Raw genomic sequence first — 26064 nt, 5'->3', positions numbered from 1 at the left:
GTGCAGTGATGTGATCTTGGCTCACTGCAACCTCTGCCTCCTGGGTTCAAGCGGTTCTCCTGCCTCAGTCTTAGCATTTCGAGGAGCTGGGATTACAGGCGCCCACCACCATGCCCAGCTAATTTTTGTACTTTTAGTAGAGACAGGGTTTCACCATGTTGGCCGGGCTAGTCTCGAACTCCTGACCTCAGGTGATCGGCCCGCCTTGGCTTCCCAAAGTGCTGGGATTACAGGCGTAAGCACCGCACCTGGCCTTACAATCTGAATTTTAGAAAAAATTAAATAGCCAACCAAGAATTCCAAACTTGTTTAAGTAAATCTACCAATAAAATGAGGGCTTTACCAGGAGTTTGAAGGTTACAGTGAGCTGTGATCGCACTACTACACACCAGCCTGGATGCCATGGGTGATGGAGTGAGACCCTGTCTGACTTTTTTTTTTTAAATGACTTTAAACAAAACCATCATTAAGGACTTTCAACCCTCATATTATGATTCTGTGCTCTCCTTATTTCACTTGCTTGTTGACATACTGTAAAAAATCAGCAGTTCTGGCCGGGTGCGGTGGCTTACGCCTGTAATCCCAGAACTTTGGGAGGCCTAGGCGGATGGATCACCTGAGGTCAGGAGTTCAAGACCAGTCTGGCCAACATGGTGTAGCCCCATCTCTACTAAAAATATTAAAAACTTAGCTGGGCATGGTAGTGGGCACCTGTAATCCCAGCTACTCAGGAGGCTGAGGCAGAAGGGCTTGAACCCAGGAGATGGAGGTTGCAATGAGCCAACATGGTTCCACTGCACTCCTGGGTGACAGAGTAAGACTCTGTCTCAAAAAAAAAAAAAAAACTCAGCAGTTCTCTAGGATTTATGTTAACATTTTCATGTAATGGATAAGAAATCTTCTGTATAAGATCAAGGAATTGTGTTTGAGGGGAATATCAAATTTAAAAGCTTTGTATTTATCAAATCTTTTTCATTTTAGGACTTGCAAAAGCTTATGTCACATCAAAATCAGAATTTACAGCAACCCAGGGGCTCCCAAGCATGGGTCCTGAGCTGCTCACCCTCCAGCCAGGGCCAGCACAAGCACAAGTACCACTTCCAAAAGACCTTCACAGTATCTCAGGCAGGAAACTGCCGGATCATGGCATACTGTGATGCTCTGAGCTGCCTGGTGATATCACAGCCTTCTCCTCAGGCCTCTTTTCTTCCAGGTAAAGAGTCTAGAACCTCAGCTTTCATGTTCTTTATTAGACTCCATATGTTTATTTCCTTGCCCTTTTGGAAAATTCAAGACTCAAGGCTCACCAAATCACCTTTCCCTATCAGTTCCTTGTTAATGCAAGTACCCCAGGGTGTAGCAAAGATGTCTTTACTGTCTATTGACTTCATTCTGTAAATTTATTAACCAAGAGGGTAGAAATACTGATAACCATGACAAAGCAGATGGTGAGGTCCTTGGAAGTGTAGGTTACTGATAGAGTCCAAGAAGGACATATATGTCCTATTCAACTTACAGATTCTTTTTAGACTGGAAATGTTTGACAAAACACTACCCTAAGGGTAATTCAAGGTGAAACAAAATTTAACACTTATTTTCAGTAGTGTTCAAGTTAACAATTTCCAAATAAGAGAATTTAAGGAATACACTATTTTATTAATGCTAGATTAATTTTCTCTCAACATATTTTGTGCTTTTTAAGCTTAATTTTAGGTTTTCTAAATGTTGAAAACCAAGTCTTTTCAAATGCTCAATTAAATCATTTCTAAATCTTGCAGATGTTTCTTTCTGCTGTCTTCAGCATAAGGTTTCTGCCAACTGCAAGACCCCTTTGCTTTAACATAGTTTTATAATGTTCCTTTATCCCATCTAAGTTTTTAATAAAAAGATTTGTCATCAAATAGAACCAACAAATTGGAAAAATAACTATTTTCTAATGTTCCCCAAATTGGGAATGTGTTCTGTTCTTTTTTTCTTAACATGTCCATTCCAGTCCGCTTGATAGTGTGCTGGTGTTGATTTGACTTGTCATTGTTCCCCTTAATGATTAACTTGGTGTGTATTTCTGTTACCTTGGTTTTTGTTTTTTGTTTTTTGTTTTTTTTTTTTTTCTTTTCTTTTTGAGACAGAGTCTCGCTCTGTTGCTCAGGCTGGAATTCAGTGGCGTGATCTCAGCTCACTGCAACCTCTGCCTCCTGGGTTCAAGAGATTCTCCTGCCTCAGCCTCCTGAGTAGCTGAGACTACAGGTGCATGCCACCATGCCTAGTTAATTTTTGTATTTGAAATGGGGTTTTAACATTTTGGTCAGGCTGGTCTCAAACTCCTGACCTCAGGTGATCCACCCATCTCGGGCTCCCAAAGTACTGGGATTATAGGCATGAGCCACCATGCCCAGCGACCTTGTTGATTTAAAGCCTATACCTGGCCAGGCGCGGTGGCTCAAGCCTGTAATCCCAGCACTTTGGGAGGCCGAGACGGGCAGATCACGAGGTCAGGAGATCGAGACCATCCTGGCTAACACGGTGAAACCCCGTCTCTACTAAAAAAATAGAAAAAACTAGCCGGGCGTGGTGGCGGGCGCCTGTAGTCCCAGCTACTAGGGAGGCTGAGGCAAGAGAATGGCGTGAACCCGGGAGGCGGAGCTTGCAGTGAGCTGAGATCCGGCCACTGCACTCCAGCCTGGGCGACAGAGTGAGACTCCGTCTCAAAAAAAAAAAAAAAAAAAGAAAGCCTATACCTGCACCTGCACCCACCCTCCACCCCTTTTTTTTCCCCTCTCTGGCTGTCCTAATTCTGCTAGAAGAAAGTGCAATAAGCTACGTACTTGGTTCCCTGGAGAAGCTGAAGCTGTCTTGAAACTAGGATTTGACGCATTTTTAAAGAATTTAACTCAACTGGGCACAGTGGCTTGTGCCTATAATCCCAGCAGCTTGGGAGGCCAAGGCGGGAGGATCGTTTGGGCCCAGGAGTGTGAGTCTCACTATGTCTGGGCAACATAGTGAGACTCCATCGCTATTAAAAAAAAATTTTTTTTTAACTAGGTTGGTGTGGTGGCACACCTCTCTGGTCCCAGATACTTGGGAGGCTGAGTTGGGAGGATCACTTGAGCCTAGGAGATCAAGGCTGCTGTGAGCCGTGATGGTGCCACTGTACCTTAGCATTGGTGATAGAGTGAGACCCTGTTTATATATATAACTTAGTTAAAAATAATTGTTATAGCTTAGTAAGAGAACACAGTAACAAATAGTTTTAAAAGGTTATTGGGTTTTGTTGGTTATTTTTACCCCTTTCGGGAATGTGGGTACTTGAATTGTCATCTGTCTCATTTCATTTCAGACAGATTTGACATATCTTGACTGACATTTATTTTCATTTTCTATTGTTCACTGTTCCTTCCGCATCTAGAGTGTCTGTGGTTCTAGTGAAATATTCTCTCTCAACAGCTTTATTGAAATATAATTAACAGTAAACTGTACATATTTAAAGTATACAATTTGATTACTTTTCACATAGGTAATACACCCCTGAAACCATCACTACAATCAAGATAACTTTAATTTTTTTTTGACACAAGATCTAGTTATATTGCCCAGGCTGGAATGCAGGGAGGGGTGTGATCTCAGCTCATTACAACCTCTGCCTCCTGGGCTCAAGTCATCCTTCCACCTCAGCCTCTCGAATAACTGGGAGTACAGGCTCGCCCCACTATACCCAGCTAATTCTCATATTTTTTGTAGCAACAGGGTTTCACCATATTTCCCAGGCTGGTCTCGAACTGATGAGCTCAAGCAAGCCACCCACCTCAGCCTCCCAGAGTGCTGGGATTCCAGGCATAAACTACCACGCTTGACCATGAACATATGTATTACCCCAAAAGTTTCCCTATGGCCTTTTATAATCTCACCTGCCCCTCCCTCCTCTCCCATCCCCAGCAGTCACTGCTTTTTGTCACTACAGATGAGTTTGCATTTTCTAGAATTTTACATAAATGGAATCATACAGTGTTAACCATTTTTTGGTCTGACTTCTTTCTCACTGCATGATTTTTTATTGTAGTATATATTAGTAGTTAATTCCTTTTTAATGGATAGTATTCCATCCTACCTGTATACAGTAGGTTTGTTTATCCATTTACCTGGACGTTTGAAATGGGTTATACTTGTTTTTTTTTTCCTTCTTTTCATTGTCATGAGGCAAGCGTGGGTTGTACTCTCTTTTCTCTCCTCTCTTCTGTCTTCTCTCTCTTCCTCTTCCTCTTCCCTTCTCTGACAGAGTTTTGCTGTGGTTACCGTTACCCAGGCTGGAGTGTAGGGTGCAATCTCGACTCACTGCAACCTCCGCCTCCCAGGTTCAAACGACTGTCCTGCCTCAACCTCCCAAGTAGCTGAGATTACAGGAACTTGCCACCACACCTGGCTAATTTTTTGTATTTTTAGTAGAGATAGGGTTTCACTGTGTTGGCTAGGCTTGTCTTGAATTCCTGACCTCAGGTAATCCACCTGCCTCGGCCTCCCAAAGGTTTGGGATTACAGAGGTGAGACACCACGCCCGGCCCGGGTTATACTTTTTTAAATAAATCATAGGCCAGGCGCAATGGCTCATGCCTGTAATCCCAGCACTTGGGGAGGCTAAGTCGAGTAGATCACTTGGAGGCCAAGAGTTCGAAACCAGCCTGGCCAATACAGTGAAACCCCATCTCTAGCAAAAAATACAAAAGTTACCTGGGCATGGTGGCGCATGCCTGTAATCCCAGCTGCTCGAGAGGCTGAGGCAGGAGAATTGCTTGAACCCAGGAGGCAGAGGTTGTAGTGAGCCAAGATTATGCCACTGCTTTTTAGCCTGGGCAACAGTGAGACCCTGTCTCCAAAATAAATGAATAAATTATAACACTGGAGAATTGTCGTTTGACCAGCTGGTTCCCAAGGAGTTATAGGCGAAGAAAGGTGGACAAAGGAGCTACTTGAAAAAGTAGTTTGCATTGCCCTAGGTTCACTTTCAGTGATCTGTTTCATACATTTTGCCTTTGGCAGGCTTTGGTGTTAAGATGTTGAGTACTGCCAACATGAGAAGCAGTCAGTACATTCCGATGCATGGCAAACAGATCCGTGGACTGGCTTTTAGCAGTTACTCAAGAGGCTTGCTACTCTCTGCTTCCCTAGACAACACTATTAAACTGACCAGGTGAGTGATTTGGGGAGGAAGGTGGAGACTGGGCTGTTTGGTGTTGAGTAGCATGGAATTTTTATCAGTGTTACGATGACCTTAGCTCTGTTTTTTTGGTCTGAGACTGTGTCTTCTGAGATCCATTTAAAATACATTGCTTTTAGAAGTGGGCACAGCAGGTTACAAAACTGTGTTTCCTGTTTCTTTAAAATTATATATATTACAAAAAATGTCTTAAGCATATTTTAAGGAGATGAGAATAAAACTCTGAAGTTGGTGGAGGCCAGCCGTGGTGGCTCACACCTGTAATCTTAGCACTTTGGGAGGCCGAGGCAGGCGGATCATCTGAAGGTCAGGGGTTTGAGACCAGCCTGGCCAACATGGTGAAACCCGTCTTTACTAAAAATACAAAAATTAGCTGGGCATGGTGTCAGAAACCTGTAATCCTAGCTACCAGGGAGGCTGAGGCAGGAGAATCATTTGAACCTGGGAAGTAGAGGTTGCAGTGAGCCAAGATCAAGCTACTGCACTCCAGCCTGGGCGGCAGAGCAAGGCTGTGTCTCAAAAAAAAATAGTAAATGAATAAATACATAAATAAATAAATAAAATTTAAAAATAAAGTTTGTGAAATGACAGGATGAAGGGAGCTTTGGTACCTGACATCAGAGTAGCCATACTAGGTCGGTACTGTTTACTCCTGGTCCTGGTCTGTTTCTCCCTGTCCTGGTCTGTTACCTGGACAATTCTGTGTAACAGAGATGTTCGCCAAGCACTCACTGCCCTTGGGTACCATGATGACTTCTTTTATACCCTTACTTAGTTACAGTGTTTTATCTGTCACATGCTCTGTGAGTACTGTGAACCAGATGTGAGTGTGCTCCATGCCTTTATAAGTATTGTTTTAAAAATAAGGTAGAAAAATGTTACATACCAAAGTGTTGGTTGGATTATTATTTATTTATTTATTTACGTATTTATTTTTGAGAGAGAGAGAGAGAGAGTCTTGCTCTGTCACCCAGGCTGGAGTGTAGTGGCGCAATCTCGGCTCACTGCACCCTCCACCTCCCGGGTTCAAGTGATTCTCCTGCCTCAGCTTCCTGAGTAGCTGCGATTACAGATGCACGCCACCACACCTAGCTAATTTTTGTATTTTTAGTAGAGATGGGGTTTCGCCATGTTGGCCAGGCTGGTCTCGAATTCCTGACCTCAAGTGATCTGTCTGCCTCAGACTTCCAAAGTGTGGGATTACAGGCATGAGCTACCATGCCCAGCCCCTTTAATTTATTATTTTACTTCTTTACAACTCAAGAGGAAAACCTGTGACCCCCCAAAACAAATATTATGGAATTTAAAGGAGTTACCTGCGTAGGTCCTAGAAAAAATAGGAAATCCAGATAGTTTGGGTATATGAGTGTGTTCTCAAGGGTTAATGATCATTTAAATGATAATCTTTACATCTTTGTCACGTATTTGATTTTTTTTTTTTTTTTTTTTTTTTTTTTTTTGAGATGGAGTCTTGCTCTGTCGCCCGGGCTGGAGTGCAGTGGCCGGATCTCAGCTCACTGCAAGCTCCGCCTCCCGGGTTTACGCCATTCTCCTGCCTCAGCCTCCCAAGTAGCTGGGACTACAGGCGCCCGCCACCTCGCCTGGCTAGTTTTTTGTATTTTTTAGTAGAGACGGGGTTTCACTGGGTTAGCCAGGATGGTCTCGATCTCCTGACCTCGTGATCCGCCCATCTCGGCCTCCCAAAGTGCTGGGATTACAGGCTTGAGCCACCGAGCCCGGCCGATTTTCTTAATGCAGTTGTAAAAGTCTTTTGTAATTCCACAGCCTGGAGACAAATACCGTGGTCCAGACTTACAATGCTGGACGTCCTGTCTGGAGCTGTTGCTGGTGTCTTGATGAGACTAACTACATCTATGCTGGACTGGCCAATGGTTCAATTCTGGTATATGACGTGCGGAACACAAGCAGTCACGTGCAGGAGTTAGTAGCTCAGAAAGCCAGGTAGGGAGCCACTCACTCTTTTCCTGGTAGCAACTTTCTCTTGGCTTACTATTGTGTGAATCGTCTCTTTAGAGGGTGTTACACAGTTGGTCAGAAATCCTTACACTTCATCTCACTTCAGAATCCACTTGATCTCACTTCAGAATCAATAACATTCTTATTAACAAGAGTTTGTATTCATGATATTTCATATGACGGAGAGTTCTGGTACAAGTATAGCCAGGTTCATAGTCAGTAATCATCTAATATGGCAAAACAGAGTCAGATCTATGTTCAGAACCTAGCTCCACTACTTAGGAGTTGTGTGACCTTAGTTGTGTTTCTTGGCCCATTGTGAGCTTAATCTGTAAAATCTGGTCAATACAGACTTGCTTTAATAGCCACATGTCACTGGGCACGGTGGCTCATGCCTGTAATCCCAGCACTTGGGGAAGACGAGACGGACAGATCATGAGGTCAGGAATTCGAGACCAGCCTAACCAATGTGGTGAAACCCCATCTGTACTAAAAATTTAAAAAAAAATTAGGCATGCGTGGTGGCGCATGCTTATAATCCCAGCTACTCAGGAGACTGAGGCAGGAGAATCTCTTGAACCTAGGAGGTGGAGGTTGCAGTGAGCCGAGATCGCACCATTGCACTCCAACCTGGATGACAGAGTGAGATGCCGTCTCAAAAAAAATAGCCACATGTCTAGCACATGGGAAGAGATCAGTTAAGGATAGCATAATCAAAAGTGATTTAAAACTTCCCTAATCCAAAGCTAAACCAACTTGTTTGAAGATACTATATTATTATTATCTATCATTTAATCCAGTTATGAGATTGAGAAGTTTATAAAGTCAGCCCAAGTTCTGAGGATGCATGGCCACCAGCACTACTCTGTTTTAGAATGTGTTGAGCTGCCCTGTATGTATAAAGTTCTCAGAAGGGGAGTAGGGTCTGTGACCTGACCAAAATGAAAAGTATCTTAACAGATAATTTATGTTTCCAATTGGATATATTAAAAAAGAGCAAGGAGAGCCAAACATAAAGATATCACTAAAGTAGTAATTATTTACTGAAACCTAGGCCCAAATAGACAGTAAAATACGGCAAGGTTTTTTTTGTTGTTTTTGTTTTTGTTTTGGTGGTGGTGGTGGTGGTGGTGGTGATTTTTTGTTTTATTTTTTTTAAGACGGTGTCCCACTCTCACCCAGGCTATAGTGGAGTGGCACAGTCTTGGCTCACTGCATCCTCCACCTCCCGAGTAGCTGGGACTACCTCCATGCGCTACCACACCTGACTAACTTTTGTATTTTTAGTAGAGATGGGGTTTCACTATGTTGGCCAGGCTGGTTTCAAACCTGTGACCTCAAGTGATTCTCCCACCTCGGCTTCCCAAAGTGCTGGGATTACAGGCGTGACCCACCATGCCCAGCCAAACATGGCAAATTTTAAAATAGCAAGAAAAAAATACTTGTATGTATTGTTCATTTTTATTTGTGTTTACCTTGATTACCTTTATTGTGACAGGGAAAATGAAGTAAAACAGGCACGTAGACTTTGGCAACTTTGGCATGAACGAGTTCACAGCAGAAATGAGTTCATAGGAACACAGTCTGAGGGATGATATTTCTGAGAGAATTCTTGGCGCATAGTCCTGGTCATATGCTTGCAGAAGGAAATTTAGACAATCTAAAACAGTCCTGTTTCTGAATTAAAATGTAGCTGCTTTTAGCTGTATTTTAATTGTGGGGTCTGTCATCTACAACTTGGGATCTTTATTTTGTTATGTATATAAGTTTTGTTTCTTTCCTGACTTTTCTCATGTGGCTAAACCCATTTGGAGAAGCTTCACGTCATCAAGCTTCCTAGTAATTGTGATTTTGTATCCCTTAAATTTCCTAGTTCTTTTTTTCCTTTTCTTTTAGAGCATCTGGTATCTCCCCTGAAATTAGTTTCAGAGTATTATATGATATCCTTTTGTTTCTACAGGTGTTTAACCTCTGTAGAGGTGTTTAACCTCTGACTAAAGGTGTTTAACCTCTGTAGAGGTGGGAATGTGCTTGAGGGTTCCTGGTAGTGGGGTTTGGAGCTGTCTGAGTTTTGGAATGTGAGGTACAGTTTCCTTACTTTCCTTTCAGATGCCCACTGGTCTCCTTGTCATACATGCCCAGAGCTGCCTCAGCTGCATTTCCATATGGTGGGGTGCTGGCTGGAACTTTGGAGGATGCTTCATTCTGGGAACAGAAAATGGACTTTTCTCATTGGCCTCATGTGCTGCCCTTGGAGCCAGGGGGCTGCATAGACTTTCAGACAGAGAACAGCTCCCGGCACTGTCTTGTGACCTACAGGCCTGGTGAGTAGTACTGGGGTCTCCCATGGTTTATTTGGGAGCACAGTGGTAGAGAAGAGGGAAGGAGATTTCGATCCTACCCTTTGGGTGGCTGTGGTACTGCTCACAGACTAACAAGATACGTTGTAGCTCTTGCTTCTACAGGGAGGATGGTGGCTTCAGGCTCCCCCACAGAGCCTGCCTCCCTGCTCCTTACATGCGAGGACTGGAGCATATTCTGCCAGGTACTCCTGGAAGCGAATTAGCCACTTAGGAGTCCCTACAACTTAGAACAGTAGTGGAATGAGGGGGCCGGCTCTAGGTCGTTGAGCCATCTTGAGATCACTTTCATATCTTCTGCCTGCCTCTCACTTCCCCTGAGAGAAAGGTCCAGATTAGGGCAGCCACATAGTACCCCGGCTGGCATATTGTCTTTTCCTCCTTATTTGGGCCGACAAAGGTAAATAAGGGGAAATGGACAACAATGGTTGTGTGGGCCTAGCCAGCTGAACATCTTTGCCTCTGGAATCAGAGGTGGAACCCGTAACAGCAGACTGTGCTTCATTCACAGGTTCTTTCTAGGCAAAGCGTCATGAATCGAAATTCCTGGTAAACTGTACTGATGATCAGTGTTGTAGATTTTTTCTTTCTAATGTGGTCTTGAGGTCTCTGTCAGGAGAATGGCTATAAACTGTAGCCCTGTCCTGCCAAACTCTAGGGAGTTCGTTGTGGGTGTACATAGTGTACCTGCCACAGGATACTCCTTTGTCCTGGCAGATGGCCTAATTCCTGCCTGACTCATGACCAGGTGTCCCACTCACAGGAAACTTGTTTATACTGGCCCTTGTGGCGCTTGTCTGACCTGTGTCCAGTTCATTTCCCTTAAGATAGTGACTCTCTACAAGATCCCTGATTAGGAAAGACGTTAGGTTCAGGTGTGTTGGTCAGGTGAGACACAAAGGAGGCAACGCACAAAACACAGGAAATAACGGAATCAGCTTACTTGACAGATCCCACAGAGAAGAGGGCAGCATGCTTCAGGGGCCAGTGGGAAGAAGGGGGAGCCATCCAGGGCAGCCTGCTCCCTTAGGGGTGGGGTAGGGGTGGAGGGGAGGGACAAGTGGGCTATATTTCCACCCTCTGCTCAGGGAAGGGATGTTTGAACTAGACCAAAGTTGACAGGGTACTTCTGGGTTTCAGATAATTTATGCCAGTCCTAAAAACAGATGCTGAGGTCACAACTGTATTAAGCAAATTTATAACAGTCAGGCAGATGTATAGTCAGAGTTAGTCATTAAATGCTCACACTTCTGCTAGTTGTGGGTGGGTCTCCTCATGTTTTTAAGTTTTGTTTGAGCTGAGAAACATCTCAGTAGCACTTCAGACCCTTTGGCTCTTCGTCATCCCACAGCTCTGCTGTCTCCAAGACTGATTTGCTCTGACTGGTGTACAAAGCCTGGGGGTCCTATTTTGTTCTCTGGCTTTTGTTTGCCTCCCAGCAGAATTTCAGATACATGTTTCCCTTTCTGTAATAGCCTGCTTTCACGTTATAAAAATGTGCAGTCCCGGAGGCTAATGAAGTTCTCACTGGGGGAAGGGAAAAACCTTTTACTGAGAATTCTTTTTTTTTTTTTTTTTTTTGAGGCGGAGTCTCGCTTTGTCGCCCGGACTGGAGTGCAGTGGCCGGATCTCAGCTCACTGCAAGCTCCACCTCCCGGGTTTACGCCATTCTCCTGCCTCAGCCTCCCAAGTAGCTGGGACTACAGGCGCCCGCCACCTCGCCCGGCTAGTTTTTGTATTTTTAGTAGAGACGGGGTTTCACCATGCTAGCCAGGATGGTCTCGATCTCCTGACCTCGTGATCCGCCCGTCTCGGCCTCCCAAAGTGCTGGGATTACAGGCTTGAGCCACCGCGCCCGGCCCCTGAGAATTCTTAAGAGAGAAATCCCCCAGCAGAGGTCTGGCAGGAGACTGATTTTACTAAAACAGATAACTCACTCTCAGAATTGTTTTTCTCTTAAGCAAAAAGCTATTGTAGATAACTTGATTTCTAGCCTACGGTTCTAAATTTCACTGATGCTATGATATTGTTCTTTCATTTGTTTTGTAGCTGTTCTTGATGGTTAAGCATTTATGGCTTTTCCGTCCAACTAGGTTGTAAGCGTGTGAGGTTTGGGTACTTGGTTAATTTTTTGTGTAGCATCCTGATGGTGCAGCACTGATTTCTCTGTCCCATAGATAAAAATCACACCACCATACGAAGTGTGCTGATGGAAATGTCCTACCGACTGGATGACACTGGAAATCCAGTCTGCTCCTGCCAGCCTGTACATACATTTTTTGGAGGACCGACTTGCAAACTATTGACCAAAAATGCCATTTTCCAAAGCCCAGAGAATGATGGCAACATCCTGGTGTGTACTGGGGATGAAGCAGCAAATTCTGCCCTGGTGAGCCTGTTATTTTTTACTTTCATATAAAAAGTAGTTTTGCTTAAAATATTGGTAAGGGAAAACGTGAACATTTTTTTACAGAAGCTCATAAAGCAAAAAAGTGTAAGTTCTGCTCTGTAATCCCACATATCCGCATATGTGTGTATGTGAGGTTGCTTGGTTTACATACGCTTTCCATACTGCTTTGTAAATCTTGACTCACTGCTGCAACCTCTACCTACCGGGTTCAAGTGATTGTCCTGCCTCAGCCTCCTGAGTAGCTGGGATTACAGGCACCCACCACCACACCCACCTGATTTTTGTATTTTTAGTAGAGACAGGGTTTCACCGTGTTGACCAGGCTGGTCTCGAACTCCTGACCTCAAGTGATCCGCCAGCCTCGGTCTCCCGAAGTGCTGGGATGATAGATGTGAGCCATTGTACCCAGCTGAGATGTTCTTGAACCTGAGTCTAATTAAGGCTTAGAGTAGCACTGTCCAATACAGTCACACTAGTCACATGAGCACTTAAAGTGTGCTTAGTGCCAAGGAAGAACTTAATGTTTTACTTTATTTTTAATCAAGTTAAATATAAACTTATGTGACTAGAGGCCACCATATTGTATAGTGCCACTCTAGAAGCTAGCGCTAAGTTTCATTGACTGGAGTTGCAGGGAATAGAGGAGAACAAGTTTAATGATAACACAGAAAGTATATACACAAGTCCAGGTTGTGGGCGTTCTGTAAGACAGCTGATCCGGCTTCCGCAACAAGTCAATAGCAGAAGAAAAAAGGTGGGATCACAGACGGGAGCCATGGCGCCCGGCCCGGCCTTTTTTTTTTTTTAAACAGATGCATACTTTTTTTTTTTTTTCTTGAGACCGTCTCGCTGTGTTACCCAGACTGGAGTGCGGTGGCGCAGTCTCGGCTCACTGCCACCTCTGCCTTCCAGGTTCAAGCAATTATTGTGCCTCAGCTTCCCAAGTAGCTGGGTGCACACCACCATACCCGGCTAATTTTTGTTTTTAGTAGAGACGGGGTTTTGCCATGTTTCCCAGGCTGGTCTCAAACTCCTGGGCTCAAGCAGTCTTCTCACCTCAGCCTCACAAACTGCTAGGATTACAAGCATGAGCCACCGTGCCTGGTCATACTTTTTTTTTTTTTTTTTTTTTTTTTTTTTGAGACAGGGTCTCGCTCTATTGCCCAGGCTGGAGTGCAGAGGTGCAATCTTGGCTTACTGCAACCTCCACCTCCTGGGTTCAAGTGATTCTTGTGCTTCAGCCTGCCAAGTAGCTGGAACTATGGGTGTGTGCCACCATGCCTGGCTGACTCTACTTTTTAATACTTTAAAATATTTTTCTTTTTTAGGAGACAGTATCTTGTTCAGTCCAGACTGGAGGGCAGTAGTGTGATCATGGCTCACTGTAGCCTCAAACTCCTCAGCTTAAGCATTCCTCTTTTACCCTCTTGAGTAGCTGGGACTGTAGGCATGCACCACCACACCTGGCTAATTTTTTAATTTCTTGTAGAGATGGGAATCTTGCTCTGTTGCTCCAGCTGGTCTCTATCTCCTGTCCTTAAGCTGTCATCCCATCTCAGACTCCCAAAGTGTTGGAATTACAGGTGTGAGACACCATGCCTGGCCAATAATAAATTTTTAGAGGCCAGACGCAGTGGCTCACTTCTGTAATCCCAGCACTTTGGGAGACCAGGGTGGATGGATCATGTGAGGTCAGGAGTTCAAGACCAGCCTGGCCAACATGGTGAAACCCCATCTCTACTAAAAATACAAGAAAATTAGCGGGGTGTGGTGGCAGGCACTGTAGTCCCAGCTACTTGAGAGGCTGAGGCAGGAGAATTGCTTGAACCCAGGAGGCAGATGTTGCAGTGAGCCAAGATTGCACCACAGCACTCCAGCCTGGGCGACAAGAGTGAGACTCTGTCTCAAGAAAAAAAAAAGGTGAGTTCCATGAGGGCAAAGACAGGGACTGTATTTTATTTACCCTTCTGTCCCTGGAAGAGCCTGACACATAGATTGAATGAATGGAAGCCGGGCTTTATTTTCAGATCCACTTACAGGTAGACTAATTGCTGATTACAGTAGGTGAGGCTGTATCTGAACTATGTGAGGTGTGCTGGCTTTGAGCAACCTTGCGAAGGTTAGGGATGGCCTGCTTTGCTCTCCAGGTAGTGTTCTCTCTGCAGCCTTTCAGAGTTGTTTGATGATGAAGTAAAGGAAGTCCCTTCATGTACTGACTGGGTTCTGACCCTTCCCTCTGCTTGCGTTCTTTAGCTGTGGGATGCTGCCAGTGGCTCGTTGCTCCAGGACCTACAGACCGATCAGCCTGTCTTGGACATCTGCCCATTTGAGGTGAACCATAACAGCTACTTGGCTACCTTAACAGAGAAGATGGTCCACATCTATAAGTGGGAGTGACCGTGGTCTTGAAACCTTGAAGGCCTGCTGCTGGTTAAATGTTGTTTGTTAGCACCTAGCAGTCCCAAACAAGATCCCTGTTTATTGTCTGCAGCCTAGAACATTGGGGATCATGGTTTGTTTGCATCAATATGATTCTAGGACTTTAGGTCACTGAGACACTACAGATTGTGTATCTGTTATGTCCACTAAAAGAGTAATTGATGGGTACTTTATCTACATCATCCATTTCTTGGGTTTAAAGCCTTCATTTACCATTATTGTATACTGGAAATTCTTATTTTTTTTATTTTCTATGTGACTTTCTGGACCTTAGAGAGTGTCCTCTCATCATCTAGGATGTGAGTAGGCATCAAGCATTTTCTGGGGGATATGATATCCCATCTGAGTTGTCCTGTCACTTAGGTATCCTTGAAGGGACTAACCGTTGTCTTGATACTGATTTGATGCAACGTAGATATAAAAGAGTATTATTCGGTTGAACACAAGAGGGCACTGTAAAACCTTGTGTCTGGTTTATTTCTGACCTTGAAGGCTGACAATCTGTTAGTAACTTGTCTCATCCCCACAGAAGTGTGTGATAGAGCACACCTGGGTGTGCTTTGTGGCAACAACACTTGTGTTCCAGGTGTGAAGTGCTGGGACATTGGCAGACTCAGTGATGGAAGCAGCTAGTGAACTATTCTCTTTGCTGATGCCTAGTGCATTAAGTTTATTGTTTTGTGAAAGGTAAGGAAAGAGGCCAGTTGTTTGAGTGGTGGGGAAAATTTTGTTTTTTCTAGCCAGCTTAGGGACTCAGGATTGGTTTTATCCAAGCTAGTGCTTTGAAGAACACTATCTCTTGCCAGGAAAAGATGAGTGATAGGTCAAAGGTTTTACTTGAGTCTCCCCTAGAGATCAGGAGAAAAGACATAAGAGAATTTACAAAAGCTATTCAGACTGCTATTGAAAACATGAGAAGAACTTGTCTCCCATTTTGAGAGAGTTCCTATCTAAATAAAGCCAATCCCTCAGACTGAGGGGCTGTTCTTTTTTTTTTTTTATTGAGACGGATTCTCAGTCTGTCACCCAGGCTGGAGTGCAGTGGCCGGATCTCAGCTCACTGCAAGCTCCGCCTCCCGGGTTCCCGCCATTCTCCTGCCTCAGCCTCCCAAGTAGCTGGGACTACAGGCGCCCGCCAACGCGCCCGGCTAGTTTTTTGTATTTTTTTAGTAGAGACGGGGTTTCACTGTATTAGCCAGGATGGTCTCGATCTCCTGACCTCGTGATCCGCCCGTCTCGGCCTCCCAAAGTGCTGGGATTACAGGCTTGAGCCACCGCGCCCAGCCAAGGGGCTGTTCTTAAGTGTTCTTTATACATTCCAGGTAAAGCCTTCCCCTGTGAAACTGATGTTTGGTTCCACTTTCCTCTGATTTGCCTCCCTAACCTTTTCTAAGGCTCAGTTTGTATTTCTTTGACTTGCCTCAGACTACTTGACCAAACCACTATCCACAACAGAATATGCTTCAAGATGTGGGCAGGTCAGTGTCCTGTTCATGGGAGAAAATGGCCAACAATCTGATTTTCTCAAATGATTGCTGAAGAGTTGTTACCGTTTTTATTATAAACACTTCTGACCTGTCAATTCAAGAGCTGTTTCTAGGATCTTTCTCTCCAGCAAGGGGTTGTTGCAGTAGATTTCCCCAGAATTCCAAGTTTTAGTTTGCCTTTTAATGACCCTTTAATATTTTAGGACATAATTTTTTCCTTTTTAAAATTTTTTGTAGAAATAGATGTTTCACTGTGTTGTCCAGGCTGGTCTTGAACTCCTGGCCGCAAGCAATTCTCACGTCTCGGCCTCCTGAAGTGCCAAGATTATAGGCGTGAGCCACTGCACCCTGCCCCTATTTGAAGACATATTTTGTAAAAGCTAGCTTCTAGAACCTGAGAAAAGCTCTTTTCTCCGAGGAGATATTCCTTTTGATATGTTAATGATTAATGATTAAGAGTGGCTGCCCAGGCCTGGAGTTTCAGTGACAGAATAGGATTGGAATTAAAAAGCAGAACTCATCTGGTTTCAGCAGATTGCCACCAAGAGGATGCAGGTGGTCAGGCCCCGACTGGCTTTGTCTTTGGCCCTGGGCAGGTTAGGATTTGACTTGCTTTGAAGTACTTGATGCTGATTGACTTCCTTAAAAGTAGGAAGCAAGAGACAACTATGAGGAACATTAGGTGAATCCTAAGTCTCACCAGTCCTTGCATTAGTACATTAAATTTGGATATTTTGTAAGCAAATTCATATGACCGTGACTGATTTCTCCAAAGAAAAAAACCTTGTCCATCCTGACCAACATGGTGAAACCCCATCTCTACTAAACATACAAAATTAACTGGGCGCAGTGGTGAGCACGCCTGTAATCCCAGCTACTCAGGAGGCTGAGGCAGTAGAATTGCTTGAACCTGGGAGGCAGAGGTTGCAGTGAGTCAAGATCACGCCACTGCACTCCAGCCTGAGTGACAGAGCAAGACTCCATCTCAAAAAAAAAAAAAACCTTGACGCCATTCCCAATCCCCGTTGTAGGACATCACATTTATAAATCCAGACTTTAGTCTTCTGGGCTCCACCAGGCTCTGCCCCACCATATTCCTTTGTCACTACCTCTAAGATTTTTTCCCCACTTGAGGATTTGGAGTTAAACGAACTCAAAATACCTTGTCATTGTATATATTCTTGCCCCTGCTTTGAAAAGAGGGCAATGGGAACTCTGTTTATACCCTGTTTTAATGTTTCTGTTTTATGTTTTAATGTTAATATGAAAATAAAGAATTTGCTATGTATAGTGGCTCCTAGTGCCTTTTGTTTCTTTGACTTCTAGAGGCAGGAACATGTCTGCCTCTTGGGAGAGGGATATAATCCCAACCTGGTAAATTTCTTTTTTTTTTTTTTGAGACAGAGTCTCGCTCTGTAGCCCTAGCCTGGGTGCAGTGGTGCCATCTCGTCTCGCTGCAAACTCTGCCTCCTGGGTTCAAGAGATTCTCCTGCCTCAGCCTCCTGAGTAGTTGGGATTACAGGCGTGCGCCATCATGCTCGGCTAATTTTTGTATTTTTAGTAGAGACGGGTTTCAGCATTTTGGTTAGGCTGGTCTCGAATTCCTGTCCTCGTGATCCGCCTGCCTCAGTCTCCCAAAGTGCTGGGATTACAGGCATGAGGCACCGTGCCTGGCCTTTTTCTTTTTTTTTTTTTTTTTTTTAACAGAGTCTCTCTCTGTTGTCCCAGGCTGGAGCACAGTGGTTCAGTCTCAGCTCACTGCAGCCTCTGCCTCATTCCTCCTGAGTACCTGGGATTACAGGTGCCTGCAACAATACCTGGCTTACTTCTCTATTTTTATTAGAGATGGAGTTTTACCATGTTGGCCAGGCTGGTCTCTAACTCCTGACCTCAAGTGATTTGCCCATCTTAACAGCCTTCCAAAGTACTGGGATTACAGGCGAGAGCCACCTCACCCAGCCATAGATATTCTCTTTTTCACACTAATAAAGTGGTTGAGGTTTTAGCTTGCAGTTCTCTTTTGCTATTGCCAGTGGAAAGTGATAATGTTTGCCTTTTAACCCTGTGTCCCGGTCGTGTGGCTCACACCTGTAATCCCAGTACTTTGGGAGGCAAAGGTGGGCAGATCACCTGAGGTCAGGAGTTCAAGGTCAGCCTGGCTAACATGGTGAAACCTCGTCTCTGCTAAATGATACAAAAATTGGCTGGTTGTAGTGGTGGGTGCCTGTAATCCCAGCTACTCGGGGCTGAGGCAGGAGAATTGCTTAAACCTGGGAGGCAGAGGTTGCCGTTAGCTGAGAGCACACCGCTGTACTCCAGCCTGGGTGAAAAAGCAAGACTCCGTCTCAAAAAAAAAAAAAAAAGCCCTGGTCATGTGTCTGTTTACTCTCAGATCTAGGGATCTACATTTCCCAGACTCTTGCCTGTTGGCTTCCTGCTAGTTTATTTGAATCCAGGAGACTGTAAAGTGGGAGGAAGGGAGAGGAGAGGACTTTTGTTTCCTTTATTTCTTCTAATCATTGGCAGCACTTCTGACCGTGGCAGCAGCAGTGGGCAAGTATGGGTTTCAGGGTTCCTGCTCAGCACAGTCCTGGACACCTGCCTCAGTTTCTTTGTTCTGTTTGAGTTCAAGAATCTTCGTTGCCATAAATCATGGTGTTCTGCAATTAGGCTGAAAAGGCTGAAAATGTTTTCCAGTTTCTAGCTGAACAGCAAATGGAGTATACTGGATTCCAGGAGAACTGAATCCATAGGTATAAGCTTACTGACTTCATGGAGCCTGATGCTCTATGGGACAATGACAGAGGTCCTAGGATAGAAGTAAACCCCAAATTACAAAACCCAACACCATTGTTTTTGTTTTTCACAAAACCCTCCTTTTTGTTTTCCATGTCAGTGATTGAGTATAAGTGAAAATCTGAAAAAAATTTTTTATAAGAAACAGGGTCTGACTGTCACTCAATCTAGAGTGCAGTGGCACTGTCCTATCTCTGCATCCTCAAACTCACAGGCTGGGATAATCCTGTGTCTTCAACCTCCTGAGTAGCTGGGACTGTAGTTGTGGACCACTCTGCCCAGCCAATTTTTGTTGTTGTTGTTGTTGTTTTGGTAGAGACAGGGGTCTTGCTTTGTTGCCCAACTGGTCTCAAACTTCTAGTTAAGCAATCCTCCCGCCTCAGCCTCCCAAAACATTGGGATTGCAGGTATGAGCCACCATGCCTGGCCAAAATTCTAAAAATAGACATTTGTTTGTCCTTGTTCTTAGTCAACATATGTTTGTTGGTAAAAATCTCTGCTGTTTTGTTTTATCTCTTTATAGTTTAATATATTAAGTAATGTCTTAGTAAATATGTATTACTAATAAGTAATTCTTAATGTTACAGAATATGTATTATTATTGTATCTTACAGGGGAAGAAACAGGTTAAAAATCCTAATAAAGGCTGGGTGCGGTGGCTCATGCCTGTAATCCCAGCACTTTGGGAAGCCGAGGAGGGTGGATCACCTGAGGTCAGGAGTTCGAGACCAGCCTGGCCAACATGGCATAGCCCCATCTGTACTAAAAATACAAAAATTAGCTGGGCATGGTGGCCCACACCTGTAATCCCAGCTGCTTCTTTTTTTTTTAGATGGGAGTCTCCCTCTTTTGCCCAGGTGCTTGTAGTCCCAGCTACTCGGGAGGCTGAGGTAGGAGAATGGCATGAACCTGGGGCGGGGCAGAGCTTGCTGTGAGCCGAGATCGCGCCACTGCACTCCAGCCTGGGTGACACAGCGAGACCCTATCTCTAAAAGAAGAGTGGCAGGGCTACTGACACAGGCCCATTTCTGGAAGACTCAGTGACAGGTAACTTTTGCATGAGGACAGTCCTATGGCCTTGGCCAACTTTCTTTTTTGTTTTTTTGAGATGAAGTTTCAATCTTGTCTCCCAGGCTGGAGTGCAATGGCGCTATCTTGGCTCACTGCAACCTCTGTCTCCCGGGTTCAAGTAATTCTCCTGCTTTAGCCTCCCGAGTAGCTGGGAATACAGGTATGCATGCACCACCACACCCGCATAATTTTTTGTGTGTTTTTAGCAGAGACAGGGTTTCTCCATGGTGGTCAGGCTGGTCTCGAACTCCTCACCTCAGGTGATCTGCCCACCTTTTCCTCCCAAATTGCCAGGATTACAAACGTGAGCCACTGCGCCCGGCCTTGGCCGACTCTCTTAGAAATGAATTTCAGGCCGGGTGCGGTGGCTCAAGCCTGTAATCCCAGCACTTTGGGAGGCCGAGACGGGCGGATCACAAGGTCAGGAGATCAAGACCATCCTGGCTAATATGGTGAAACCCCGTCTCTACTAAAAAATACAAAAAACTAGCCGGGTGAGATGGCGGGTGCCTGTAGTCCCAGCTACTCGGGAGGCTGAGGCAGGAGAATGGCGTAAACCCGGGAGGCGGAGCTTGCAGTGAGCTGAGATCCGGCCACTGCACTCCAGCCCGGGCGACAGAGCCAGACTCTGTCTCAAAAAAAAAAAGAAATGAATTTCAGTTTAAGTTGAATCTTAGATGTTTCCACCGAATCCTCCTGTCCTTCCTTCCCTCCCTCTGTACTTCACACAGCGTTGGACCTGCATCATGGTCACATGGCTCTCTCAGCCACCTCATTTTTCCTACAACTGTTGCCCCTAATAAATTTCTTGCATAGCTAATCCCTTTTTGTTGTCTGCTTCCTGGCAGACCTGGACTCACACAAGTAGTGCCAGGAGTGTTCCAAGAAAACAGGTGGTAAGACGGGCTGATTGGGGCTCCAAAATAATAAAGACCTGGTGGCAATGTTTAACTGCCAGAAGCCAGGAGACCACAATTACCACCATTACCAGCAAGATCAAACAAGATGACCAAGGGCCAGATGTGGTGGCTCATGCCTATAATTCCAGCACTTTGGGAGGCCAAGGCAGGAGGATCACTTGAGGTCAGGAGTTTGAGACTAGCTTAGCCAACATGGTGAAACCCTGTCTGTATTAAAAATACAAAAATTTGCCAGGTGGGGTGGCTCATGCCTGTAATCCCAGCACCTTGGGAGGCCGAAGCAGGAGGATCATGAGGTCATGAGATCGAGACCATCCTGGCTAACACAGTGAAACCCCATCTCTACTAAAAATACAAAAAGTTAGCCGGGCATGGTGGCGCACACCTGTAGTCCCAGCTACTCAGTAGGCTGAGGCGGGAGAATCGCTTGAACCCAGGAGGCAGAGGTTGCAGTGAGCCGAGATGGTGCCACTGCACTCCAGCATGGGTGACAGAGTGAGACTCCATCTCAAAAAAAATTAATAATAAAATGGCAACGAAGGGGTCTTGACGAGCGGGGAGTATAGAGGTGGTTAATAAGGATAACATCACCCAAGACCAGCAAGGGAACTATTCAACATCTATAGCCAATAAGGGCCACAAGAATGGAGGAACAGCCAGGTGTGGTGGCTCACGCCTGTAATCCCAGCACTTTGGGAGGCCGAGGTGGGCGGATCACAAGGTCAGGAGATCGAGACCATCCTGGCTAACATGGTGAAACCCCATCTCTACTAAAAATACAAAAAAATTAGCCGGGCGTGGTGACGGGCACCTGTAGTCCCAGCTATTCAGGAGGCTGAGGCAGGAGAATGGCATGAACCCAGGAGGTGGAGCTTGCAGTGAGCGGAGATCGTGCCACTGCACTCCAGCCTGGACAACTGAATGAGACTCCATCCCAAAAAAGAAAAAAGAATGGCGGAACAGGAGGCTAAGGGTGGTCACCCCCAATAAGTCCTGCTCCTTTGCCCAGTTTCTAGATCTGAGGTTTGGTTTTTTTCTTTTTTTTTTTTTTTTTGAGACAGAGTCTCAGTCATCCAGGCTAGAGTGCAGAGGTGCAATCTTGGTTCACTGGCTCACTGCAATCTCTACTTCCAAAGTTCAAGCGATTCTCCTGCCTCAGCTCCTAAGTAGCTTGGACTATAGGCATGTACCACCACGCCTGGCTAATTTTCATATTTTTAGAGAGACAGGTTTCACCATGTTGGCCAGGATGGTCTCCATCTCTTGACCTCATGATCCACCCACCTCAGCCTCCCAAAGTGCTGGGATTACAGGTGTGAGCCACCACACCCTGCCCGATCTGAGCCAATTTTCAGATCTAGAATTCACTGATGAAAGTATTGGTCAGGAGCCTAACACCAAAGACCCTACCACACCATGGCACAAGGGTCCTCAGGCCTTCCCCAAAGGAACTCATGGCTGCTTACTTGGGTGACTGTACACTGGCAAAAGGGAAATAACTAAACATTTTGAAGACTATTGGACACAGACTTAAAGGTGAAATCGATCATCAGAGGCCTAAAACATCATTATAGTCCCCCTGGCCTATAGGGGCCAGTTAATAAATGGACTCCTGGCTAAAGTGGTAAAGTATGGCTCTCAGCTCACTGGATGTGTGGACCTACCCAGAGATTTACATAGTCCCCAAATATATAACTGGAAGTGACCTGGAATAACCCCACATTGTATTTCTGGCCTGTGGGGCAGGAACTGTCATGGGCAGTAAAGTCCAGATGTAAACCTGTGAAATTGCTCCCTACCCCTGACTAAAATATGTTAAAAACAATGTTCTGAGGCCGGGCACAGTGGCTGTAATCCCACCACTTTAGGAGGCCAAAGTGGGCAGATCACCTGAAGTCAGGAGTTCGAGACCAGCCTGGCCAACATGGTGAAACCCCGTCTCTACTAAAAATACAAAAATTAACGGTATGGTGGCAGGTCCCTGTAGCTGAGGCAAGAGAATCGCTTGAACCTGGGAGGCAGAGGTTGCAGTGAGCCAAGATCATGCCATTGCACTCCAGCCTGGGGGACAAGAGCAAGACTTCGTCTCAAAAATAAATAAAAACAATTTTCTGAGAGTACAAGTCTGAAGTTCAGGGAGTCATGGCAAGACAGGCGTTTAGAAAGTTTCTTCCACTCTTTGAACGAGTACTGGTTGAAAGGAGCACTGCTGAAACTGTAACCAAAGGAGGCATTATGTTTCCAGAAAAATCTCAAGGAAAAGTATTGCAAGCAATAGTAGTCACTGTTGGATTGGGTTCTAAAGGAAAGGGTGGAGAGATTCAGCCAGTTACCATGAAAGTTGGAGATAAAGTTCTTCCCGACTATGGAGGCACCAAAGTAGTTATAGATGACAAGGATTATTTCCTATTTAGAGATGGTGACATTCTTAGGAAGTACGTAGACTGAAATAACACTATTGAAATGGCATCAGCATGAAGCTGCCCGTTCCACTGAAGTTCTGAAATCTTTCTTTTTTTTTTTTTTTTTTTTTGAGACAGAGTCTCACTCTGTCGCTCAGGCTGGAGTGCAGTGGTGCAATCTCGGCTCATTGCAAGCTCCGCCTGCCGGGTTCACACCACTCTCCTGCCTCAGCCTCCCAAATAGCTGGAACTACAGGCACCCGCCGCCACACCCGGCTTATTTTTTGTATTTTTATTAGAGACGGGGCTGAAATCTTTCATCATGTAAATAATTTTCGTATCTCTCTTTTATAATAAACTGATGATAACTAATGACAAAAAAAGTGTTCCATTGGGAGGATGGGGATTTGTGAAGATTAGAGTCACTATTAAAGACCTAAAGAATGCAAGGGTGGTTCTGAAAGATGGTGGAGAGTGAAAACTTTTCCCAATTGGTGGAAATGCTGGCTATGCTCTTAGTCATTCCACTTTGTATGTAAGATGAGAATATATACAGATTCCTGGAGAAAGTCCAATGGCCTGGAGTAGAGGCACATGTGTGAATATATGGGAGTGGGTACAATATATAAATATTTTTGTATCTCTTAATAATGCCCATCAGAAAGCCTCCACCATAAAAAGGCACTGAACAACCAAGTAAGCAAAATGACTCAGCCAATTGACATGAGCTAGCCTCTAGCTCCTCCAGACCTGACATGCTGGACACGTGAACAGAGCAGCCATAGCTCAGTAGCATCATAGACTCCCACTCACCAAGGTACATCCAGCTACTGCTGCCTCTGAATGTCCAACTTGTCAGCAACCGAGAGCAACACTGAGTCTTTTTTTTTTTTTTTTTTGAGACAGAGGCTTGCTCTGTCGCCAGACTGGAGTGCCATGGCATGATCTCGGCTCACTGCAACCTCTGCCTCCCGGGTTCAAGCAATTCTCCTGCCTCAGTCTCCTGAGTAGCTGGGATTACAGGTGTGCATCACCATACCTGACTAATGTTTGTATTTTTAGTAGAGATGGGGTTTCACCATGTTGGTCAGGATGGTCTTGATCTCTTGACCTTGTGATCTGCCTGCTTCAGCCTCCCAAAATGCTGAGATTACAGGCTTGAGCCACCGCGCCCAGCCTGCAACACTGAGTCTTTGAAAGGCGAAAAGGCACGTTTCTAAAGAAGACCAAGCAGCCACTTGGTAGCAAGTCAACTACATTTGGCTTCTTCCATCTGCAAAGGCCATTTTATCCTTAGAGTGATTTTGCCTATTCTGGGTATGGGTTTGCCTTTCTCACTCTCAGAACATCAGCCAGTGGTATGCCTGATTGAGTTCAGATTGACACAGCATTGCATCTGGTCCAGGGGACCCTATCAACAGTGAACGGACCCATGACCATGAGTCTGCTGGTCATATCCTATACCACACCATCCACAAGCAGCCAACTAATAAAATCCTGTTAATGACATTTTAAAGGGACAGCTGAAGCACTAGCTGAGAACATTCTGAAAGATAGGATGCAGATCTTCAGGATGCAGCGCTAAGTTAGAGACTGTGCTAATTCCTGATAGGAAAATTACATGGGTCCAGGTGCCAGGCATGACCCCACTTACTGTCACTCCTGATGACCCAGGTGATTTTGTGCTTCCCATCCCAGCAATTCTGAGCCCTGCATGGTCGAAGGTCCTGGGTTCCTACAGGAAGCGCACTTTGCCAGGTGACGCAGCAAGGGTCCTAATGAACTACAAGTTACGGCTGCCGCCAGGGCACTTTGGACTCCTCGAGCATGCCCAGAGACCAGTATGTAAGAAAAGGACTCCCCATATTGGCAGTAGTAATTAACCCTCATCAACAGGAGGCAGTAGGGTTGCTTATATAATGGGGACAGGGGAAACACCCAAGTGATCTGTGCAGGTGGCTGCTGGCGCCTCCTGGCCCTTCTGTAACTGAAGAGACATGTACAGCAACACCACACCACACTGAGAAGGGTATGATGACAAAGACCACCAGCAGCACCACCCTAGGAATGAAGGTTTGTGTCACATCACCAGGTAAGCCACCAAGACTTCTGAAGTAATAGCTGATTGTAAAAGAAATTCAGAATGGAGCAAGGAGAGGATGAATAGCAATTGAGGTCTGAGATCAATTGCAATGATGAATGTTAGTTTATCCCACTAACCTCCCTCTTTTGAAGTTTTTCTCACAGAAAGAGAAGCCCATGGGAACTATGGCTTAGCTGCTCACCAAACTTGAACAGAGAAGTAAATCTGTGAAGCAGAAAGGGTGGAATACAGTGGTCATGAAATATGCTTCTCAAATCTCCAACCATGAGGAATGTAATTGACCAATGGTCCCAGCTGTTGTGCTCTGAAACCCATCATTGTGTTCACTCTGAGGCCATACTCCCCAAAGGTTACTCCTAGCCAATCTCTGAACTTGGCAGAGATGCTACAGCAGAGATGTTCCCATTTCTGGGAGGATTTACTTCTTTTTTCTCTTAAGGCAGAGTCTCGCTCTGTCGCCCAGCCTGGACTGCAATGTCATGATCTCGACTCATGGCAACCTCCACCTCCCAAGTTCAAGCAATTCTCCTGCCTCAGCCTCCAGAGTAGCTGGGATTACAGGCATGTGCCACCACGCCTGGCTGATTTTTGTATTTTTAGCAGAGATGGGGTTTCGCCATGTTGGCCAGCTGGTCTTGAACTCCTGACCTCAAGTAATCCACCCACCTCGGCCTCCCAAAGTGCTGGGATTAGAGACGTGAGCCACTGAGCCCGGCCTGGCTTTACTCCAATTAAGTGTTTTGCATGGCTAATCTTATCTGGAGAGTGCTTGTCAGAGAACCCAGAACAACACACCAGCAGGCAGTGGTGGAGCAGATGGTGGAACCGGCCAGTCCAGGCTGGTTCTCCTAACCACAATGCCATCCCCAAAGCAGGTGATACATAGGAC

The 26064-nt window shown here is 45.3% G+C and overlaps 2 protein-coding genes across 3 annotated transcripts in view; both read left to right on the top strand.

Annotated features, from left to right (window-relative positions):
- RFWD3 (ring finger and WD repeat domain 3) overlaps positions 1-15368 on the top strand; it is a 44613-nt gene extending 29245 nt beyond the window's left edge. The window contains exons 8-13 of one of the 2 annotated variants that reach the window (XM_033219004.1): positions 982-1213; positions 5032-5182; positions 6995-7171; positions 9296-9510; positions 11724-11935; positions 14210-15368. In XM_033219004.1, the coding sequence (XP_033074895.1) occupies positions 982-1213; positions 5032-5182; positions 6995-7171; positions 9296-9510; positions 11724-11935; positions 14210-14353 (1131 nt within the window). In that variant the 3' untranslated portion in view covers positions 14354-15368. The remainder of the gene's footprint in view (positions 1-981; positions 1214-5031; positions 5183-6994; positions 7172-9295; positions 9511-11723; positions 11936-14209) is intronic. The other variant, XM_033219005.1, reaches the window with a different exon arrangement.
- A 7339-nt stretch (positions 15369-22707) lies between these two features.
- LOC117088044 (10 kDa heat shock protein, mitochondrial-like) lies at positions 22708-23232 on the top strand. Its single transcript, XM_033219003.1, has one exon. The coding sequence runs from the start codon at positions 22812-22814 to the stop codon at positions 23115-23117; it is 306 nt and encodes a 101-aa protein (XP_033074894.1). The 5' UTR covers positions 22708-22811; the 3' UTR covers positions 23118-23232.
- Positions 23233-26064: the final 2832 nt, after the last annotated feature.

The sequence above is a fragment of the Trachypithecus francoisi genome, unplaced genomic scaffold (assembly GCF_009764315.1).
Source record: "Trachypithecus francoisi isolate TF-2019V2 unplaced genomic scaffold, Tfra_2.0 Lachesis_group10, whole genome shotgun sequence".
In the NCBI taxonomy this organism is placed as follows: Eukaryota; Metazoa; Chordata; class Mammalia; order Primates; family Cercopithecidae; genus Trachypithecus; species Trachypithecus francoisi.
The sequence above is the reverse complement of the archived record's forward strand: the minus strand, read 5'-3'. Positions and strand labels throughout refer to the sequence as shown.